General features: G+C 39.9%; 1 protein-coding gene across 5 annotated transcripts in view; it reads right to left on the bottom strand.

Annotated features, from left to right (window-relative positions):
- Positions 1 to 5,315: 5,315 nt before the first annotated feature.
- HERC4 (HECT and RLD domain containing E3 ubiquitin protein ligase 4) overlaps positions 5,316 to 21,444 on the bottom strand; it is a 29,477-nt gene continuing 13,348 nt past the window's right edge. For all 5 annotated transcript variants that reach the window (XM_053948590.1, XM_053948589.1, XM_053948588.1 and 2 more), the window contains 17 exons: positions 21,260 to 21,336; positions 19,121 to 19,245; positions 18,545 to 18,604; positions 17,930 to 18,041; positions 17,462 to 17,651; positions 16,271 to 16,443; positions 15,182 to 15,298; positions 14,185 to 14,208; positions 13,579 to 13,677; positions 12,277 to 12,444; positions 12,031 to 12,174; positions 11,011 to 11,177; positions 10,152 to 10,218; positions 9,848 to 9,930; positions 7,313 to 7,496; positions 6,674 to 6,776; positions 5,316 to 5,780 (listed from right to left, as the gene is read on the bottom strand). In XM_053948590.1, the coding sequence (XP_053804565.1) occupies positions 5,572 to 5,780; positions 6,674 to 6,776; positions 7,313 to 7,496; positions 9,848 to 9,930; positions 10,152 to 10,218; positions 11,011 to 11,177; positions 12,031 to 12,174; positions 12,277 to 12,444; positions 13,579 to 13,677; positions 14,185 to 14,208; positions 15,182 to 15,298; positions 16,271 to 16,443; positions 17,462 to 17,651; positions 17,930 to 18,041; positions 18,545 to 18,604; positions 19,121 to 19,245; positions 21,260 to 21,336 (2,102 nt within the window). In that variant the 3' untranslated portion in view covers positions 5,316 to 5,571. The remainder of the gene's footprint in view (positions 5,781 to 6,673; positions 6,777 to 7,312; positions 7,497 to 9,847; positions 9,931 to 10,151; positions 10,219 to 11,010; positions 11,178 to 12,030; positions 12,175 to 12,276; positions 12,445 to 13,578; positions 13,678 to 14,184; positions 14,209 to 15,181; positions 15,299 to 16,270; positions 16,444 to 17,461; positions 17,652 to 17,929; positions 18,042 to 18,544; positions 18,605 to 19,120; positions 19,246 to 21,259; positions 21,337 to 21,444) is intronic.

Below are 21,444 nucleotides of genomic sequence, written 5' to 3'. Positions count from 1 at the left end.
AGTGCTCTCTGACCATGGCACTGTTATTTTTGCTCTCACAGAGCAAGAGAAACTCCGTTTCCCTGCAAACCCCACTCCCATGTGCCCTGGAGTGACAGCCCAGGCTCCCTGCCAGCAGCTCCTGCACCAGGATCACCCAGGACAGAGCCCAGGACAAAGCAAACATGCACCAACTGCAAATTTAAGTTATTTTGAAAGCCACAAAGAAACACAAACTGAAAGTCCTTAGAAACAACCTCAAACACCTTTTGGAGGGATTTAGTTGCTTGGCCATGGGTTTTTTAACTCTGTACAATTATTATTCACCACCCTTTCCAATGGCAGAGCCCTGCTCCCAAGTCCAAGCCTTGGCTGAGGGGGACCCTCCCTTCCCCCAGCAGGAGGGAGCCTACAGGGAGCCCTGGATCCTAGAGAAGCTCCTAACACTGGGCCCCACAGAGACCACCCCAGTAATGCTGAATGCTAGAGAGAATTGGCCTTGGGCTCCGTGGAGCATCACTGCCCTCCTGCTCCAGACTTTAAAACTGTGAGCATTCCCTTCTGGGCACTGACAGAAATCAGCGCAGGGCCAGACCTCTGCAGTAACACCTCAGCCTGCAGGGCTATTCCAGCTACTTCCTCATCTAAAGATACTGCTGGTCTTCCTTATCTCAATTACCCTCCCCCTTTGCTTACTCCTAATGTCATACTGGCACCTCGTTAGGACACCCTGCCTCAGACTCCTTAAGATGCTGCACCCCAGAGCCCTCAAACACTGCTGCTAGCAGGAGCACCCACAGAGCCTCTGTGCAGGATTAGGCCACAAAAAATTACCTTGGTCTTACCTTTGAAATTCTTCAAAGACATGGCAGATACAACTCCCACTGGAAGCTGGTGTTCAGCTACAGTCTGCCAGCTCTGTTCCTTCTCCCAGACACGCTGCTGTATTTGCTCAAAAAGGGGAAGGAACCTTGACTTTTGCACTCTACTCAAACTGAGGTCTTTGTGTAACATTCATCTTTTGTTTCCTCATGGAATGAGGCACGTGGAGGGAAGCAGTGAGCACCTGCAGACATTCACTGCACAGGTGAGGATTCATGACCTGCTGGTAAGACCAGCCTGGAGCATTGGTGAGATAAAGGTCCCCACCAGCACTGTACACACCAACTACACTGAAGTTACTAACTTGGTACTTCCTATGTGGAAAGAGATTCCCAAACCTCATTCTCCTAATCTGAAACTGATGGGCCTTTGGCTGGGGAAAAATAATGCCAAGTGCTGTCCTAGCTAAATGTAAGGGGGCTCTGATGACACTCATGGCACCTGCCACATCTTATTTTGTCAAGTCAATAGTTCTGTTCAAACCCAGGGGACATGCAGGAACTCAGACTGCTCAAACAAGCAGGGCTGTAGATAAGGTATTTCAGCACAGTGTGCCTGATATTGCCAGTGTTCCCTCCCCCCGCAGCTGCCTTGTGGTTAGAAGATAACACATCAACACATCTTTCTCATTCAACACTTCTTGCAGAATGGGCAGGCAAAGGTTTGCAGTTACAGAGTTTTAGCATTCTCACAGAAAGGAAGTCAGCGTAAGAGGTAGTAGCACAGAGAAAAATTACGTGTATAGGCACAAACTGGCTCCCTTCCCCAGGAAAATAAAAAAAGCTGAGGGCTCAGTCACACAGTCAGGGAACTCAAGTGTACAGAAATGATGGCTGGTGGAGTTCCTTCATTGATGAATTGTGCACACAGAGCAGGCAAACAGCCAAGGGCATTTCCTGGGTCTCTAAGGTGCTGTATCAATCTGGTGATAGCAGGTGACAGAAGATGCTCTACACCTTTCAAGGTCTAGCTAAGGTTTTTGAAGTCATTGCTCCAGACTTGACCAACACAAACACAACAGTAGACTGAAGGACCAGAATAGCAGGCTGACAATTAGTGCACCCAAAGCCCACTCAGACCCAGCAAGTTAAAAATATTCACTTGGTCAGCAATGGGACCCTAGCACTAGTCAGGAGAAACAAATCTTTTGGTTTTCCTCTTCTATCTTCTCCCCTTCAAAAGATGAGTAAGGCAATTCCTCACACTATATACACATACACAGATCTGGTTGCACACAGAAAATCAACACAGCCATTCTTGAGGGGTTCAACTCTCTACCAGTGCTGAAAACTGTACTATTAAATGAAAGCTTTTATCTACATTTATCTTAACTGCAGAACCTCGTGTGCCTTTAAGGAGCTCTCTTTAAGAGCGATTTACATTTGATTACATTAAGCTTCATTATCAAGGTTATTGCAGCAGAGAGCAGTGCAATGAATTAAAACCCTTTTCAGAGTAGTTTATAAGCATTCTTAAAGGGAATACCATAGCTTGAAGCTCTATGATCAGTAGCAAACTCATCAACAGCAACTCCCACAAAGTGCCAAAGACAAATCATTATGCTTAAGCAGGGCTCACTGCTTTAACAGTTCTACAATGTGTTCTTACCTTTGCCCTGGAAAATGAGGGACAAACATCTGCTGTAGCTGTAGTTCAAAAGGTCTGGGTAGCTTTGCCATGCCAATTCAGTCTTCATCCCTATACTAACGTGACAGGCACAATAAATCCAGTCCATGACTGCACTGCTCTGGCAATAGCAAGTCTCCTTCAGTACTCATGATGACAAGTCTGACATGCAACTGATCTCCTCCAGTGAGAATTCTTAATCTTTATTAAATGCTAATTTAATTATCAAATAAAATACTTTAAAAATTAATTACTGCTAAAGCTCACACTGAAGCCCAAACTACTATCGTTCCCCGGTTTGCATTACCCTTTTAAACAGTGGTACCCAAGGTTTCCAGAGTAACTGAAGGTTTGAGGCAAAGGAAAGCTCTAGGCTTTCTTCACTAACATCATGGCTATTTCAGCTACACATAAAATGGGCTTTTTCCTCCCTTTCTTACATGCTGCACAGCATCAAATATTGTATGCAAAATGATCCTTGATGCAAGCAGCACTTCCTGCTGCCCAGCTCCTCTGGGCACAGCTTCAGCAGAGCTGCTTCCCAGGGCTGCTGTGACTGTCAAGTGAACTAAGGGCAACACAAGCACTGCAGAAAACCTTGAACTGCCTGACACAAGCGATGCCACGACTATTAATTGCTCTGGTATCACACAGAAGTCCTTTACCTTGTTCCAGACAACTGTTTCAACTGGACACTGCCTCCCTGCAAAGAGTGAACTAATAGCTGTAAGATAATCAGGAGCATTTAGCACTGTAGAACCCAACTCCATTTCCTGCAGAAGTGAGTAAAACCAAGGCCAGAGCTGCAGGGAATTCCTAGCTGAACGCTGCCCTGAGGAAAGTGGCTCTAGCCCTGCTCTGCCAGTGGGCTCTTAAGGTGATCTTAAGCCAACCATTCCAGCACCACCACCCTCCTCCCAAAGTCATGTCCACTCGTGTTCCAAGAGAGTAAGAAATGTGTCTGCCTCATGCTGGAGAAACTTCTGCAGCAACATGAAGCACCTGCCACAGCAAGAACTGCACATCAAACATGAAGGACCTCTATGATGTTTAGTGCATCCTAAACTGGGCACCAAAAATGGGCAAGTGCTGAGCCCTCATCTACAGATTGAGATTCTTTAGTCATCCTTCAGGTTAATAGTGACATTGACTAAAAATCCAATACAGCAAAAACCAGAGAATATCTCACAGGGAAATGAAACACATCTATGTACCACTGGATTTGCATGATATGCACTAAATCACACTTCATGTGCACAACTGCTCATAAAGCCCCTCTTGTACAGTAAACACCAACTGTGTGCATCAAATGAAACAAGACTCCCGTGGGAAAAAAACAGCACTCGGACATGGAATAATACACAAGGGAGAATGGAAGAAGATAATTTTACATTAGCCGCTTCCTAATTTTTGAATATCTACCTTTGCAATCTTGGTGTTTCATAATTAAAAATGGTGTTTTAGTATCACCTGGTAAAATGACTGCATAATACCTTTCCCCCCCCCCCTTTTTCTTTTCTCCTTTTCTTTCTTCCATGTACAATAAGATTAAGTTGCTTTAGTATTTGTTGGTTTCTTGTTTTCCACAAGAGGGAGGATTTCCAAGGCAGGTAACAAATGTTGGAAAAGATGGAATATGGGCTGCACACGAAGAAATTACTAAGAGATTACACTGTGTGAGAAAGCTGTAAAAACAGTGTTAAAGAAAAAGACTGATTTTAACTGTACTGACCTTTCTTTTGTATTATAGCAATATGTCCTGCCAGCACAGAAACTTGGTGTTATGTAGTTCATTGCAATGACTGCATTTCCCTGCTTTTCCTAGTCGTACTCTCCAATTTAATGCACTGGAAGTTGCTCTCCACTTGAAGAACTCTGCTTGCTGCAAGCATCCGTACACATCAACCAACAAAGGTTTTCATTCAAGTCTTTTATTATAGCTTGAATTTTTTTTCACTGCATTTAAAAATCTAAAAAAAATAAATATTTGTTTCACAGCTGCAAGTCACATATGCATTAACACCACAAAATCTGGAATTTAACCAGAGAATGAAAAGTCAAATCCGAAAGTGTCCAGCTAAGCACAATCGTCTCAGGGCAATTATACTAAAAATAAAATCTTAAGAAAAAGGGAGAGGGGTGTTAAAGGTTATTTCAAATGCATTTATCTGGAAAAAAGTGAAAATTCTATTAGAAACCATAAACTACGCTTTCAGCATTTAAAAATAAACGTTTAACCTCTTGACAGCAACAACTGGCTGGTGCATCTTTTTCTTTTAAGCTGTATTCTCGACACATGACTGCAGAGGTTTCAAAACATAAATTAACCTCTTTTATAATTGTGTCCACTTAATTACAGAATCAGTCCTTAAAAATAAAACAGTGTCTTAAGTCAGCTTGTCCATCCACATGTTAAAAATGCCATTGGATGCGGTTTTGTATCGGCACTAAGTGACTGCTTCATGGATTGTACACTGTGAAGATGAATGTCTCTTGAACAATCACTTTCATTATTAAGGTTCTTAAAACAAACCAGAAAAATAGATATCTTCAGAAATCAGAGTAATCACTTTTTTGTTAAAAGCCATAAAATAAGCTCATATTCAATTACAAGCAATAGAAACCATACTGGTATTGGAACAGAACTATTTTATCACAAAAATTTATTATTTACAAAATGAAAAGTTACCAAGTGAATTTATCAGGGAAGAAGTTAAATGTTCTTACTAAGTGATTTGAAAAACTGAAGCAAGTCTCTCATGCACTCACACGCCAAATTGTTTGCATAAGGTGAAATGTTAATTCTTGTTAGTGAAACTTGACTCCCATTCACAAGACTCTCATTTTTATTGTAAGATGGCAAAATCCATATGGCTCTGTACAGGAAGGTATGTATTAAGACCGCTCCTCAGTTTTGGAAATGATTTTTTTTTTGGCTCCCATGAATATCCATACCACTGAACATTTTTTGCAAATAATCAGTTATATTATCAACTGCATCACTTAAATCCACTGAATTTACCACCACAAGAAAGACACGAAAACTCAATGATCCCACGTTACACGGAACTTTCATTTCTCAAGTTATACTAAACTGAAACCTTCATAGTGGTCTATAGCCTGGATCAACTTAGATTTCAGGGTTTCTTTATCTGTGTATTTTGGAAGATCAAGAAGATTAAAGCAAGTGTGAGCTACTGGCAGGTAATCTTCTCCCCCTCCTGTTGGCTGGATGACCAGTTTCAGACACTTCATTCCAAGAATTGGAATCCGATCACTGCCTGTCAGAAACACTGTCAAGGAAAAACAAAGGCTTGTAATTGTACCTAGCTGAAGACTAACATTGTCTGTGTCACATATGCTGTTCTAATCACTGCTGGCCTTTTGTAATCATTCCAGCAATGGCCAGCTTTTCACACCACAGTTCTGTCTGGAAGTCTGGAAAACAGGGAATAATGACTTAACCCTGTCTCCACCTTCTACATCTGAGCTCATAACTCTAATACAAATGATCCACAAAGGAAAGTATTTCATTTTAGCATACGAAACCAAACAGTGCTTAAAAAAATACTATGAAGTTTTTCATGCAACAGAACCCCCTAACTTAAAATCCATTGGCCGTATCTTTACTGAGCATTTCCAAGAATCTTGTAAACACAGAATTAGTTTATTCAGTAAGTAATTTATTTGAACTGGAAACTAATCTGTGATCTATTCTAAGCAAATCCTCACTCACAGCAAGCTTTGATTACTTTATCATCTATACATTACCACTTATATCATTACCTTGACAGATTTACCATCAATTACTACTCCAAATTTCCATCTCTGTGCAGTGAAAAACATGGAGGATGTCAACTGTATGTCAAAGCACAGGGAAAGATATCCTAGTTACCAAATAAATGTCACCAGCAGACTAGGCTGTTGGTGTTTTGGGGGGCTGGCTTTTCTTTTTTTTAAATGTTGCTCTGAGCTACTGTGATGTGTAACTACCCATCACCCAGAATGACTCAGGACACCCCCAAGAAAATCAAAGACAAGCTCACAATCAATTTTTTCTACTATGATTATTTTTCTCCCAAACAGTTAATCACATCATTACACCTTGCCCTCTTATAGCAGGAGCCTGAAATCCCAGTGATCCTATTCAGTTTGAAACTTCTGTGAAGTAATTTCAAATACTTACACAAAAACTGTTTTTTCTTCTCCAAAGACAACTCGTGAAAAACCTCCCAGAATATTTTAATTGTAGGATGGTCTGCCCAGTATTCTCCTTTGTATTCTGTATTCTAAAATGAGCAGGAAATGGGGTTATTGCTTGCTCACAGAACAGTTGGATAAGCTGACACTGCAGCAGAATGAATGCAGTTTGTGTACAGGGACACAGCAAGAGACCCTACTACCACTTTCCTCACTCCATTTTCTTCAGCTGTTCGGTCTGAATTCAATATAGGGACAGATGCCTGCACTGCAAAGCATTTTCAATCCCAACAGAGACCAAGGCTCACTGAGCTCTGACAATCAAGAATATTTACTTTTAGTAACTGTGTGCAATCACTTCACTCTCTCATGTCTAATATGAAAGATTCAGGGTTCCGTGGATTTTTCTGCCTCTCTTCTAAGTCTGATTTCCTTCAGAAATTAGATGGAAAAAGCTAAAGCAGGAAGGTAAATAAAATTTTAGGATCTTCATTCACTGATGTTTTAAGATGTCAATAAATGACAGGAATCATGTTAATTAAAACTGAGTTCAAGAGGACACCTGGTTGTTTTTGCACCCTGAAATTAGAAGTACACAAAAACAATAGCTAACTGTGGTTCTTACCTTCTCCAGCTCTTTCCAGTCATAATTTGTGTTCCCAATCACCATTGCCTGCAACTCGCTGGGCTGGAAGAGCTGAAGAACTTTACCTCCACATACTTTGTGGAAGCCTTCATGGAATGCACTGTATAAGGAAGCCACAGATCTATTGAAGATGTAATCCACATATGCATCTACAAAATCTTGCCTGTACAAAGAGAAAGAAAGAATTATGTTAAGGAAACAACAAGGAAGTAGTACATGTCATTCTTCTACCAATAAACCAGTGGGCATTTCTGTACAGAACAGAGCATAGAAAATGAATCTACAAGGAGCCTAATGTATTGCATTGTCTGCTTTATGTTACACATGAATGTATTTCCCCACCACACCCCCGAGGGCAGTCTGCAACAGAAAAGCAGGAACATTTAATGTTATATACTTCAGGCACTACAAACATCTCCCTTATTTGTGTGCATTGCAGTGAACTGGACTCATTGGCAACAAGCTGAAAGGCCTGAATTGCAGGAGCGTCCTGAAAGCCACTAATCAAACCCACTGTTCTATTTTTTAAAATTAAAAAGATTACCATATTTGCACTAAGAATGCAAATCAACTTCAAAAGGAAATAGACCAGTGCCAAGGAGCTGGGATACTGAGGAACAGATGGCCAGTTATCTGTGCTTGGTACAAGGAGTTCTCAGATCCTGCTGGAAACATCTCCAGCAGCACTTAAGGGAGATCTAAAACTTCTTGATGTGATACAGCATTTATGATAATTTTTGAAATCAGTGCCAGTGAACACTGTTTAGTTTCTGCACTGGCAGTGACCACAGTTGTACATTACAGCTATCCCACCAACACATGTTCACTGTGGAAAGAGAGACTGCATTTCAACACCACCCCCAGTCTTTGAGTAATAGCACCAGTAGTTTACAGAATCATATGAACACATTTAGATGATATGTTTATTGAAGCTGCTGCACTGAAAATGCTGGAGATGACCAAACTGGTGATCCACACTCCTCCCCTTCAGCACTCCATGAGATCTCCCTCTTATCCATGCTGTGCAATTACAGAAGGGCAGGTAACTTGTGTAACACTAACAGTGCAAGGCTGCTCCAGGGAAAAGTTGCTGATAAATTAATTTATATTATAAAATCAATTGAAGCATCATGGAATATTTGGAGCTTGAGAAAGAGGAATTCTTCATTACTGCAAGACAATGTGTGCTAACAATGCAGCAGGCATTCCATAGGCACCCTGAAACTTTCCCCATAATTCAACTCCAATTTTACAGTCACTTAGTGGCAGAACATCAAACCTACACCAGAGAACTGCAAAGCGACAGTGTTTTCCATGTGCATGCAGTTCTCATGGAGTGTGCTCTTTGCATTCAATTCTCCCTTTACCCTGGGAGAAGTACAAGCACAGAGAATTCATAAAGATTAAGGAACAGACTGGAACATTCTGCAAAAAGGGGACAAGAGCACCACCAGGTATATTCTGCCTATCCTCCAGGAGCAGAAAGGCATCAAAGGGCAGGAAAGGCTGCTTTTATAAATAAAAGTTACAGAATCCTTGACGGAGGATAAAACCCCTCCTGTCACACACTCTTCTGACAACAACACTGGATTAACTTACTTAATGTTATCTGCTCTACAAAGGGAAAACTTCACTGAAATCATACTCATGTATGAATGAGCAGTTGTAATAATGGCCCTTGAGTTGTTGGAAATTCTCATCATTACTCACTGAATTTCAATGATATGTAGCTTCCTGCAGTGATGCCTGAAGACTTTAGCTGTTATTTTTTCAAATCCTACACTGCATTAGTGCATAACTCTAAATTCCATACAAAGTGTTAGTGAACTCTCTTCACATTTATTTAGACAAAACAATCCCTCTGAGCCTGTGACTCAAAGACACCCTACAGCCTCAGGCCCCAAAAAGTATAAACAACAGTGGATTAGGGGGTGAGCAAACTGGGGCTAAATGAGTTCATTAGCTGAAGCTGCAATTGAAGGATTAACCCCTGATATGCAAAACAGACCAAACTTATAATTGTCTGAAAAACTGGTGACCATTGTGCATCTTGGGTGTAGCCTCTGGAAGGCTTTTGGCTGCCCAGGGGGTATCCACTGAAGGCCTTTAATAAACACCCATTTTATTCTCTGAACTTTGTCTAGCCTCTGTCCTAGGCAGGCACTCCAAGGCATCAGCAGAACCTCAAACATTTTTAATCTTATAAAATGCTTATGACTGGGGTTGAAGGGGACCTCTGGAGATCTAGTCCAACCTCCTGCCATGGGCAGGGACATTTTCAACCAGACCAGGTTGGTCCAAGCCATGTCCAGCCCAGCCTTGAGCACTCCCAGGGATGGGGCAGCCACAGCTTGTCTGTGTCAATACAGGACAACAGCTGCTTCAACAACACACGTGAGAACAGCCAAAGCAGTTTTGCCTCCAACAGCAGTGTCAGAGCTCAGCAAAGGGTATTTACAGCAGCCCAGTAACACTCCCAGGGCAGCCAGCAACACTGTAACCCACAGAACTCACCTATTTTGTTTGACTACAGGAATGTCAGCACCTTTAGGAACAAGCTCCTTAATTTCTGTTGTACCAAAATTTTCCACAGTGATCTATCAGAAACAAACAAAAATAGTGCAAATCTTATTTGCTGCATAAATACTTCTTCCCACCACTTAGTTAACAGCAACATGAATGGCAGACACAGGAGCTAAAACTCATGGCAATGCTGATCAGCAGCTGCTGATGCTTTTGTTCAAACACTCCATCAGAGGCAATTAAAATAGATGGCATGAGCTTGGCAAGACATATTCAAACACTATATAAAACTTACAGTAAAATTAAGACAAAATGCTTCTTCTATGTCATCCTCTGGATAGTCCAGTAGTTGTTGCATTCCCCTGCAAAATAAGTTACAAAATACTCGCATCAGGGGAAAGAAAAATAAATTTATTTTCCTGAAGTGTTCTTTATGCTTTGATAATTCAAATTTTAGAAGTACCTTTCTACTGTTATTTCATTTATTATTTTATTGACTTGCACCTTGTGTAGTGCTGGGAAATTCCAAGCAATCATTTCCTTTTGGTTATACCACAGGGTGAAGAGAGAGAACGTTCCTATCTTAAGACTTCAGCTAAGGGGTTCCCAAAGCAGAGGCAGTTGGTACTTAAAACCCACTGAGTAGCTCTTCCATTAACATCTTTGATTTCTCCTTGAATCTCTGAACACTGTGGCATGCACAACACTGAGGCAATCAAGCATCCTCTTCTGTTCATTTAAGCTTCCTACCTGCTAGTCAGTCTATTGAAATCCCTAGTCAAAAGGAAATATTTAGCATGTCTTTGTTCCTGAAATAAGCAAAACTATTTTCTTGACAGATTCAATTTAGAACAGAAACTATGTTCACACTTGGGCTTATAAAATTAGTGGCTAAAACTCAAGGGGCTTGAATTTCAAGGTTTTTCCCCCTAAAATTCTTGCAGGATCATAAAACAGAAGAGACAATCAGTAACACCAAGCACCCAGACACAGGTGTTTAACAGTGAGTGTCAAATGTATCAAATGACACCATGGCTGCAATTTACTCTGAGCTGTTTACCCAGTTACTGTGGAAAAGAAATGTTATGTTCTTAGAGGAAAATGTTGATTTCAGAATTAATTTCTACCAACACCTGTTTTTCTTTCTTGCTTACCTGCCAACATCTGGCATCAATTCTTTTAAATCATCCAGGGATGGTTTCTTATTCAATAGCTTTTTGTACAAAGCCAGAGGAAAGTGAAGGTCTACAATAGTAAAATTATATATTGCTAGCCCACAGACAACACCAATCAAATGAAACAAGTCACTGTCTTCAAAGGTCTAAGAACAGAAAACAGACAAGATGGTTTAAAATAAAGCAGTTATTTTAACCTTGCAGAGTCCAGGAAGAAGTGTACAGTACAGTATAATCTGAGTGAATTTAATTCATATTTTCTTTAAATATGTATGTATCTGTAAGTACCAAGGAAACACAGGATGAAGTTTAACCAGCTGAGACCAAAACCCAAGGGAACAGAATCCTTTCTACTTAAAATTTAAAAGGCTGAGATGCAACATATTCTGGGTTACAGGGGACCCATACTGCACTAAGATTCTGGTTTTGTCAGTGACTTCCTATTGCACTACTCAGTGATTTAAGATGTCAATTTTTTAAAAAAATATTCTGGGGAGGAAGAGGGAAGAGTTCACTATTCCGAATTAATTACCAAGACTTTAAACACACCTGTGGAAATGTAAATATTCAGGTATTTGGGATCCAGCCACCCCAGTCAGTGCTCTCTGGAAGAGGACTGAAAAGGCAGGGATCAAACCTTCCAACAAAGTACAACTCCAGGAGCACCTATCACCCATAAATGCAACTGCACACAGGAAAACCTGTTCAACAGGCCACCTCAAGAATTTGTCTGTGCCACCTCGATTTCCTGATTCTGCCCTTGGAATCAGTTTGTTCTGGCTACTTCTTCCTAAAAAACCTGGCATGCTTGGGGACAATCAGTAAGGAGTAAACAAGGAATGGGGGAAGTTTTGATCTAACCATGACAAAAATAAACTTTTTTTGAGAATACTTGCTTAGTTCCTACTCTTGCAATAAAACAACCACAAACTACAATGTTAATATATTATTAATATAAATGCTGTAAGTTAAAATGACTGAATACAGACCACAGCCTACCTTATCAGAGAACCAGATCAGCCTGGACTCCTCGTAATACCTGAACATTCCATATTTGGGATCTAGCAACTCCCTCATGATGAGCAAAAAAAATTCTTTGCGAACGCCTCCAGCATCGACAGCTTCCTCCCCTACAAAAATAACCTGAAACACACAAGTCAGTGAGCACTGAGCTGCAAAGAGATTGTAAAGCAAGGTTTGTCCAAAAACATCCTCCCCCACTGTGAGCAGCGTGTCCTGCGATACCTTGAGCGGCTTCTTGTAGTCCACATTCTTTGTTTTCCTGAGGACCTCCACAGCATCCCCCACAATGTTGTCCCTCCGGACCATCAGGATCAGGCAGGGATTGACAGATTCAAACACTGGCATGAAGAGAGAAGACAAATTCTGCCTGTGGGCCTGATCGACAGCCATCTGCAGAAAAACAAAGAGAAAAACTCCTGTCAGTATTAACTGTCCAGCAGTCTTGTCTGCAGAAGTGCAGATGGGGATAACTAGTACAAGAGCTACTGAATTTGCCCAAGTTTTCTTTGTATTCCTCTTATCTTATGAAGTATTTGGTTTCAGGAAATATTTTTCCTTTACCCATTGCTCTCAGGGAAGTACAAGAGCCCAGATTTTGACATTCCAGTCAAAATACCTTGGATAACAAAGGAAGCAAAAAGATCCCGTATTTCATCTAATGAAGAGCAAGCTGTTTAATATAAATCTGGCATGAAACCAAACATACATTAAAAACTAATTCACAGCATGAAAAGCAATTTAACTTGCATGATAAATTCTGTATTAAAACTGTGAAAAAGAAAATGCTGTTGCAAATGTTCTGAATATGACAGAGACCTCTTGAGAGTTTGTGTGTTTTAATACTATTTAATATTGTTAATAGAAACATTTAATGCCAACATTTCCCTGAATCCATCAAATGTCGGTACTGTACATGTACATTTTTAAAGGTACATGAAACAACAGTTATTATTAATTAAGAGCAAGGTAGTATTTTCCTGCACGAGCCCATTACTTGAGCATGACTTACATCAATGACCCAGGTAATATTCCAAGTCTGCTCATGCAGGAGGTGGGGTTGTTTTTTGGTTGCGTGTGCTTGGGGTTTTATGTTTGTTATGGCTGTGGGTTTGGGTTTTTTATTGCTGTTTGGGGGGGTTTGTACCTACACTATGCGTTGATAACACATAAAAAAGCCAGCTCACTACTGAAAGGAAACGAAGTTCCTTGGAAATGTATGGCAACTACAAAACAGTCTTAATTTCTATGTGATCCCAAACCCACTACCCTCTATCATGTACATACCCTGAGATTAAAACTAGACCCTTGATTTTTATGGGGGAGACATTACACAGAGTTAAAAAAAGAACAAAAAAACAACAACAAAAACCAACAAAAACCCACAAACAAACAACCAACAACAACAAAAAAAAATCACCCAGAACAACACCAACCAGCCAAACCAAAAAAAGAACAGGAACCCCCAAGGTCCACAACTCAGGGAAAAAATAATGAATACATACCATTAAAAACAGAGCCTCCTACCTGCATCTGTATGATTGCATCTGTTTGCAAGAGAGTTGTCTTTGCCTGGGCATCAAATACAAATGGGTATGTGCAAATTATAACAGGAATATCTGTTAACTGCAATGAAAAGAACCATGTCATAGCTCAGCTTATTCAAAAGCCACAGTCGTGGTTAAAAAAAAACTTTACAGTAGCACTCATTCAATACACCATTTTTACTGGAAAGAGAACTCAACCTTGACTTATCAATGCAGAACCAAAGCATCTTAGGAACATTAAGTAGATTTAGTACTTCAGCCAAAAACAAACAAAAAAACCCCAGCAAAACTCAATCAAGCCAAACCAAATCAAGCCAGGCACAAACGACACTCTCACGTAGCACATTTTAATTTCAGAACTGTTATTGCAGCTAGTCGGTACAGAAGTAGCCCTTTTCTCCAACTGCTGTTACAAATTTGCAATACAGACAATGACATAGTTTTGCACCACAAAGATTTTTTTCAGATTACAGCTATGGCTAATTTGAAGCTTTACTCCCAACAGAACACGGCAGACAATCCTTAACATTCACGTTTCTGATTTCCTTACATTCTTCAAAAGAAATCAGATTGCAACCAATCTTACCTCAGTTAATCCATGGTTGACATCCTATGACAGCATTTGCACAAAGGTAGCAACAATTAAGATGAAAAAGCAGCATTAGTGTCTGCATTAATTACTCATCTCTGATGTAGAATTTAAAAAATATTTATTTACTGCTTCCCCCCAAGAGAAGGTTTACTGAGAAATAAACATTAACCATAAACATTCTAATTCATTTATTAAACACAAGCTTGTCTTTCAACACCCTGTTTATCAGTCTTTAAAAACAGAGCTGTTAAAGTATCATGTTTGCTTGGAAGCACAAAATTACACACTTAAAATGTTTACTTCCACACGTTAATTGATGACATCTGCTGGTACTGTTGCAAAATAATAAAATATGGGTGGCTAGATAAAACTTATTAAATTACTTACAATATTCTTTCAAAGCTAAAGTCAAGGAACTGTGGCAAAAATTTATCCAACTCACTAATTCTCTGCACAGTCATTAATTTACTCCCACTTATCACTCTTCTGTTTACAGATGCAGGAATTAATTATCTCAGTTGTGGCTGCTAAACTCAAAGTAGAAAATTCCATCAGTTATCTGCCCCTGTAGCTCCCTGCTGCACTCATTACCCAAGAGAGCTGCAGCTTTCTCATTGACTGGACCTGTCTAATATGGCAATTCAGATTATTCTGGATGTTCTCCTACCATGGATTATTACATTCCTAACTTTTTAGACACAGCAAGTCTCCAGTGACAGCATTCTGAATCACTTTTGAACTGACAGATCCAAATATTGAGCAGTGTCAGTCCTAAGAATGACACCCTGGAAGAAAAATACCACCTCAGCAATTCCTCCTTAGCCAGTACCTGACACGAGTCTGTTCAGCTCTGCTCGTCTGTGAAGGTATTTTTATGAAAAAAAGTTCCCAGATTTAGAGAATCTATGGATTTCTTTAAAGGGATAAAACAAACACAAAACATGGGAGGAAAACACCCACAAAAACCCAAATAAAAATCAACACAACTTACCATTCCCAATACCTGCTGCTGGAACCAGTTGGCATAGTCATTTCTGATATCTATCAAATCTTGTATCTCATGAATGTAAAATCTGTCATACTGTATAACTTGTCCTCTTTCATTTACCTAAGGAAGTGCAATTTATTTTTTTATTAGCTTTCAAAGGGATATTTTTCCATGTTTTTCAAGCATTTCATATGTCAGCCACAGATACCCAGCTACCAAAAAAATTCTAGAAAAACAACAGTGCCTACAAGAAAGCAAAAAATAATGTTAAAGACACAGATATATGGACTATTCAAAAACCCATAAAAGAGTGAAGGAAAATACAATTAACTGCACTACAGTATTGCATAACAAGGCTGCCACTTTGAAACATGAGATGACCTCACAGGAACAGTGATAATACACATGTTCATGTACACAAGGGAATAAATGCTTGTTCCTGTATTTGCACAGGTTTAAGAGCTATGATTCAATAACGCTAGTCTTAGTTATAGTATGAACACTATTACCTGTGAGCAGAGGAACAGTTTCCATTTAAAAACAATAAGCTTTAAAAAAAAGAGATGTGGGGAAAGTAACTTTATACAGAGGCTTGTCTCTACAGTACCATTTTAATCCAGAAGCATCCACATTTTCCTAATACTAATACACTTCTTTTCCCAAGGACAGCCAAGCACTGCTAACTGGCAAAGCAGCAAGATAGTTATAAAGATCCTGCCTTTATAACCAGATAATCTAAGTCTACTTTTCCCAAATACCTCCCACATCCCCCTCCAAACCACCAGATATTCAATCTGCAAAATATCCCAGAGCTGTCACCCCTTTTCCCCCCACTCACTTTAATCCATACCCTCACAGAAGCAAATGACTGGGTAACGCTGTGCTCCCAAAAAATAATTCCATCATCATGTCAGACTGGAATCCAGAATCCCAATGATTCATAGGTCCAGATGGAACAACTACAGATATTTCTGTAGATGCAATTCTGATCTCTCAAACTCATCAGTAACTTAGCTTCTACCAACTACCCAGCACAGAGATGCTGACAAAGCCAAGCAGCCAAGGAACTGTTCAGAAATGCCACAAACGTACTCTGTGCAGTATTTCCAGAACTCTGAAGGCTGTGTGTAGGAAATTGGTGAGTATTCTTCTGTCAGAAGGCGGAAGGCCCATCTTGCACAGCTTCAGAAGGTGCACTACGACATCCTTGTAGAGTTCCACTATCTTGAGGAACAAGGGAGGTTCAAGTACAGACCACCAATTTTCTGTCAACACATGGTGAACACGTAAATTTAGTACTTGTCACTGCCACACTATGTTATGTTATCCTCTTAACTAAGAAACATGTTTGGCTAGAAAGCATAACCATCAGTTACTACAGACTCCAAAAAAAAAAGTTGCAGCACAACAAACGCGCTACTGTTACACATCAAATTTAAGTCCCCTGAAGTCTGTTCATCCAGACAGTGACATTTGATAAAAAATGTTAAATAATGTAATGTTTGAGAAAAAAAAGATGGCTCAAAACCTGAAATCTTAAGCAAACAGTAGTGAGAGCAATAGAAAATGATGGAAAAGGACTAGAGCTCTAAAAACTATCAGTTTGCTTTGCTTTACTCTCACCAAAAACTACTGAAAAAACCAAAGCGAGATTACAAGGCAAAGCATAACTGAGCAAAATGAAAGTACCCTCTCAAAAAGAAACCAATTAAAAGCAAAATGTTCCAAAAAGAATTCTTTTAGCTGAATTTCTTTAAGGCGAGTCACAACAAGAAAGTGTAAAGAAGCAGAGTTAAAAAACCAGAGCTATCCTCAGCTGCATATTTGAAGACCACATCTTGGCACCAGCAAGAAAAGATCAACTGCCTCAGAAGCTCAGAACAGGTGCTGTACTCACAAGCAAGACAATTTAACATCTGCTCTGCAACACTGCTGTAAATTGCTTAGAGCCTGTTAGCTGTCTGACCACATAATTTTCACTTTAAAGAGCAAAGACACATATCAATTACACTGAACTACACGGTTTAATTCCTCCCAAATGGCATCAGTCCAAAACCTACAATACCAGATGAAGTCACAGGGATGGCCTGTTAACTCACCCTGAAGCAACAGAATAAGAGTTTTCTTACACCAAGCAATGTTAAGTTTTAACTTTCTCACTGGAGAATTGTATGGCTGTAAATACACAGCAGGGGCTGCCAGGGCCAGGTCTTCACTGATGGAATTTCTGTACATTTTCATCTGCAGATCCTTAGTTTTAACAGTAAAAATTCAGTTTCTTACCAAGAACTTTCAGAGGAGCTTTTTCTAGGTTCAGAATAGCTGCTCCAAAAGGAATAGCTAACGTTGTGAAATTGTTTTCATCACTCATCAGTGGGCATTCTGGTAGAGTGAGATACAGCCTCAAAGCTTCAACATCTGGTAAGGAGCTGGTCAATTTGGGAATAAGGTTCTTTTCCAAACTAGCTGCCACCTACAGCACATTAGAAAATTCTGTTTATTTTAACACAATTGAGATTTTATACAAATGCCCATGCAAATGAAAACTAATCTAGAAAACAATAATTAAGAGCTTCAGTGGAAAGTATTACACATTTAGAAAACGTCAGTAAATATTAAAATAGAATATGCTGATGTGTCACCTAATTGTCACAACAAAACACGGTTTCACACATTTGCAGTCAATACATTATTGAGTAAATAAATCTCTTTACAGGGTTGAAAAATGTAGAGAAAACATGCAGCACAAACCTGTTGTGATATGTGAGTATGCTCAGGCTGTATGAGTTTGTGAAAGAGTAGTCTAGCAGCATTCATGTCAACCCCTGAGAATCTAGTGCTGGTTTTGTAATGATCATCATTGCTGCAGGAAGAAAAAAAAAAAAAAAAACAGAAAGACTGAATTCTGTGTTCTCAGCAACTCAAGACTTTTACCCCTTGAATTTTAGACCTACTGAATAAGGATTTAAAATATATCAGACTTCCATGGTTTATATGACCTTAGAAACAACTGGAAAAAAATCTCCTCTGACCGCAAGAAAATCACACAAAAAGACTTGGATGTAAACCAGCCCATGCAAGGAACTGCCAACAACAAGGAATTACCAACAACCAGTGGCTGACAAATGTGATGAGTTCTGCTGGCTTACATGGCAGCAGCCAAGACAGGCTGGAGCCATTCTCACTGGGGCAGCTGACAAAACACAGGGCACAAAAGAAGCAGGAGTTTCAACGGAGGGTATCAGAGCACCAATGAGACAGGAAACCCTGGGAAGGTGTCCCAGCTGACACAAGGGACACTAGGAAGGCAGGCAGCCACCACTAATGCTGTCCACAGGAACACTTGTTAAAAACCCATCCACTTACCTCAATGCCAAAAAGCTCCCATTCAGGCACCCAGCAGAGGAGAACGTTCCATCAATTTCACTGAAATTGGTCACATGAAAAGTTACATTTGGTTTTCCTTTTAAAAATTAGCATTTGCAATAAAAAAGCATGTATTTAATCCCTAATTAATTATATTGTGCAAAGGATGGGACTCTGACTCAAATGTGACTAAACAATACTAGATTAAACCTCCATTCAAGACTCAACACTTAAGACAGCTCAAATCACAGCCAGTCTTGCAATTCAATTGCTTTGCATACTCTTTTATTAAAATAGAAGCAATAATCTTTGAGTTGTTCTCATATTTCTTTACATGTATTGCTATTTTTCAATGTGCAATTAGATAGTTAATTTCATCTTGTGTAGTCATCTAAACTGGAGCAGAGATGACACAGTCTGAAGGATCTCAGCAAGCACGACAATGCACAGCAAGAGCTCTGCACGTCATAAAATCAGTAATTACAAATAGCTCTGCTATGTATGCCCAAAGCCCCATTAATGCTCAATTCAGAAGCAGAATCACCAAAGACTACTGCTTTCCCTTACATCACTTACTTAGCTATCTCTACAGGAAGTCTTCCAGATGGGAAACTCAGCAATCTTTGAATAAACGTTTCATTCACAGTCCAGATCTGCTTCAAAAGGTCAGGATATCTAAAATCATCTGGTGGCACCATGTTCTAAATAAATTTTAAAGAAAGCATAAAGAATCAGGCACACAAAATTGATTTTCAGAAAAATCACCTTAAGGTTGAGCTGTCTTAGCTGACAATTTGCCTACCCAGACTCTTGCAGTGAAATGCTCTGTTTAACAGTTCTGCATTCCCTGGGAAAGCAGAGCATACACTGAAACCATCTCGATTAGGTGTTAATTCACACATCATGCTTAATGGCAACTCCTTACACATTACTTGTCTCCGTGATGAACACTAACTGAGCTTTAGATGTGAGCAGCAAGCATCTCCCCTCCAGCCACCAGGAGCCACTTAGCTCCCTGCCAAGCTGTGAGCACACAGGAAACGAGCCATTCCATTTTTCAGACAGATGTTCTTCCACCCCACTTCCATCAGGCTCCTCTGAGCAAGAATCATGCTTCTGTGAACACGCCCTGCATCACCAGAGGAGCTGCATTTGGAAGTGCTGCTCATACAAAATGAATTCCACTAAGAGCTGCAATAGTAAAGAGGAGGAGAAGCAAGATCATTGTTTTCAGTAGGATCATTGGTTCAAAAGGAGATGGCAAATAGCACCAAAAACAAGATAAAACTATCAAGAGAAAACATTCCTCCTGAGGGTGCCATCTGACAACACTGAGCAGACTCAGTGTGACAATGACCATCTGCTGCCAAAAATGAGCACTTTTGATCCCATCCCACAGCATCAGGTTGAGGAACACTTCCACCATTTCCCTTCTGTCCAGCCCAAGAAAACAACTCAGGGAACTGAGCAGCCCAAAAACTGACTTGAGAAAACTCATTTTGGCTGGGCCACCTTAACTGGCAGGGACACACAACCCCCAGGGGTACAGTATGCACAGAACTTCGGAAGAATTCCACACAAATCACCAAACCAAAGAGTACTAAAAGGAATACTCCTGCAGCATCAAAGTTCATCTATTGCTAATACCTTTTTTACAGAACAAGCCACAATAACTGCATTCATAGTCTCCAGTTCACCTCAATTAGTCAGTCAGAAACTACTCCAGTAATTATGAAAATTGCACATAAAGTTATTAAGGAAGCTTTAATAGACAAGTTTTGAGCCTCCGTTATAAGCAATTTTCCAGTTTACACCTGCTAAGCAAGTTTCTCTCAAATACAGCAATGGTTAAAACTCTATCAGAATTTAGAAAAAGAACCCAACAAGTCAATCCTAGAAAAAACTGCTGATTCTGAGCAAGCAGAACAGGCTGTGAGCACAAAGCACTGCTGCAAGTCTGACTTGTACTCAGCTTTTCTTCATAAACATGCTTCCCCACTAAAATCCATTTTCCCTTGTGTCCAAGTTAGCTTTCACCCTACATATTCAGCTCTTGATGCTTCATTAATCCCCATGGTCTAATATCTGCTGAGCTGTACTGGAAACAGTCCCATGAATCTTCATTTGTTTTTATTTTATCTCCCAACTCACCCTCCAATAGCATTTTCTTTCCATCACACTTCCACATTGCCATTTTTACTGTAAAGTCCTTCTAGACTCTTTTATGTACTAGAATTTAAACAGATCAATTCTTGTTACTTTAAAATGTAAGCTTTAAGACTATGATAAAACTGATTTAAACTATGTCACCACCAGTAATTTTTAGCAAAAAGCTCAATTTGTTTCCCTACCACTGTAGTAACTTCAAAATGGCTACAGAGCAGAAGACACCAAAGCTGCTGCTGTCAGGAGCTATGAGGAGGACTGGGCAAGGAGCAAAGAGCTCAAATATTCAATCAATTCTTCCCTTATGACATGAAAAGAAGTGCATTCATCCATCAAGAAAAAAGCTTATGCCAAAAAAGTCTCAAGAGTTTCCTAACAGCTAACACACACTAACTGGATCCAAGCCCTGCCTTTTGCTTCCACACTGCTCCAACAAACTTTACAATATAGCCACATGCACCTTCAACATCAAAATCATTTAAAATACATCCAAAAAACTAAAATGCAATTTTCACAAGCTTTGGAACAAAATCACACTTAATTTGTTACCTGCGGATAGAAGTAGTGTGCAAAACTTTGGTCCCCACCAGAGAAAATTCGCTTTACACAGTAGCACTCCTCACTGTCTGTAATAGGAATAAAAAACAGGCCACCGTGAAAACGTGAAATTGAAAATGATTAAGACACTGCAATCAACACTCAGTTACAAAAAGGCTCCCTTGTGGCAGGACCTT

The sequence above is a fragment of the Vidua chalybeata genome, chromosome 8, assembly GCF_026979565.1.
Source record: "Vidua chalybeata isolate OUT-0048 chromosome 8, bVidCha1 merged haplotype, whole genome shotgun sequence".
NCBI classification, from domain to species: Eukaryota; Metazoa; Chordata; class Aves; order Passeriformes; family Viduidae; genus Vidua; species Vidua chalybeata.
This window is presented reverse-complemented; position numbering and strand designations above follow the sequence as displayed.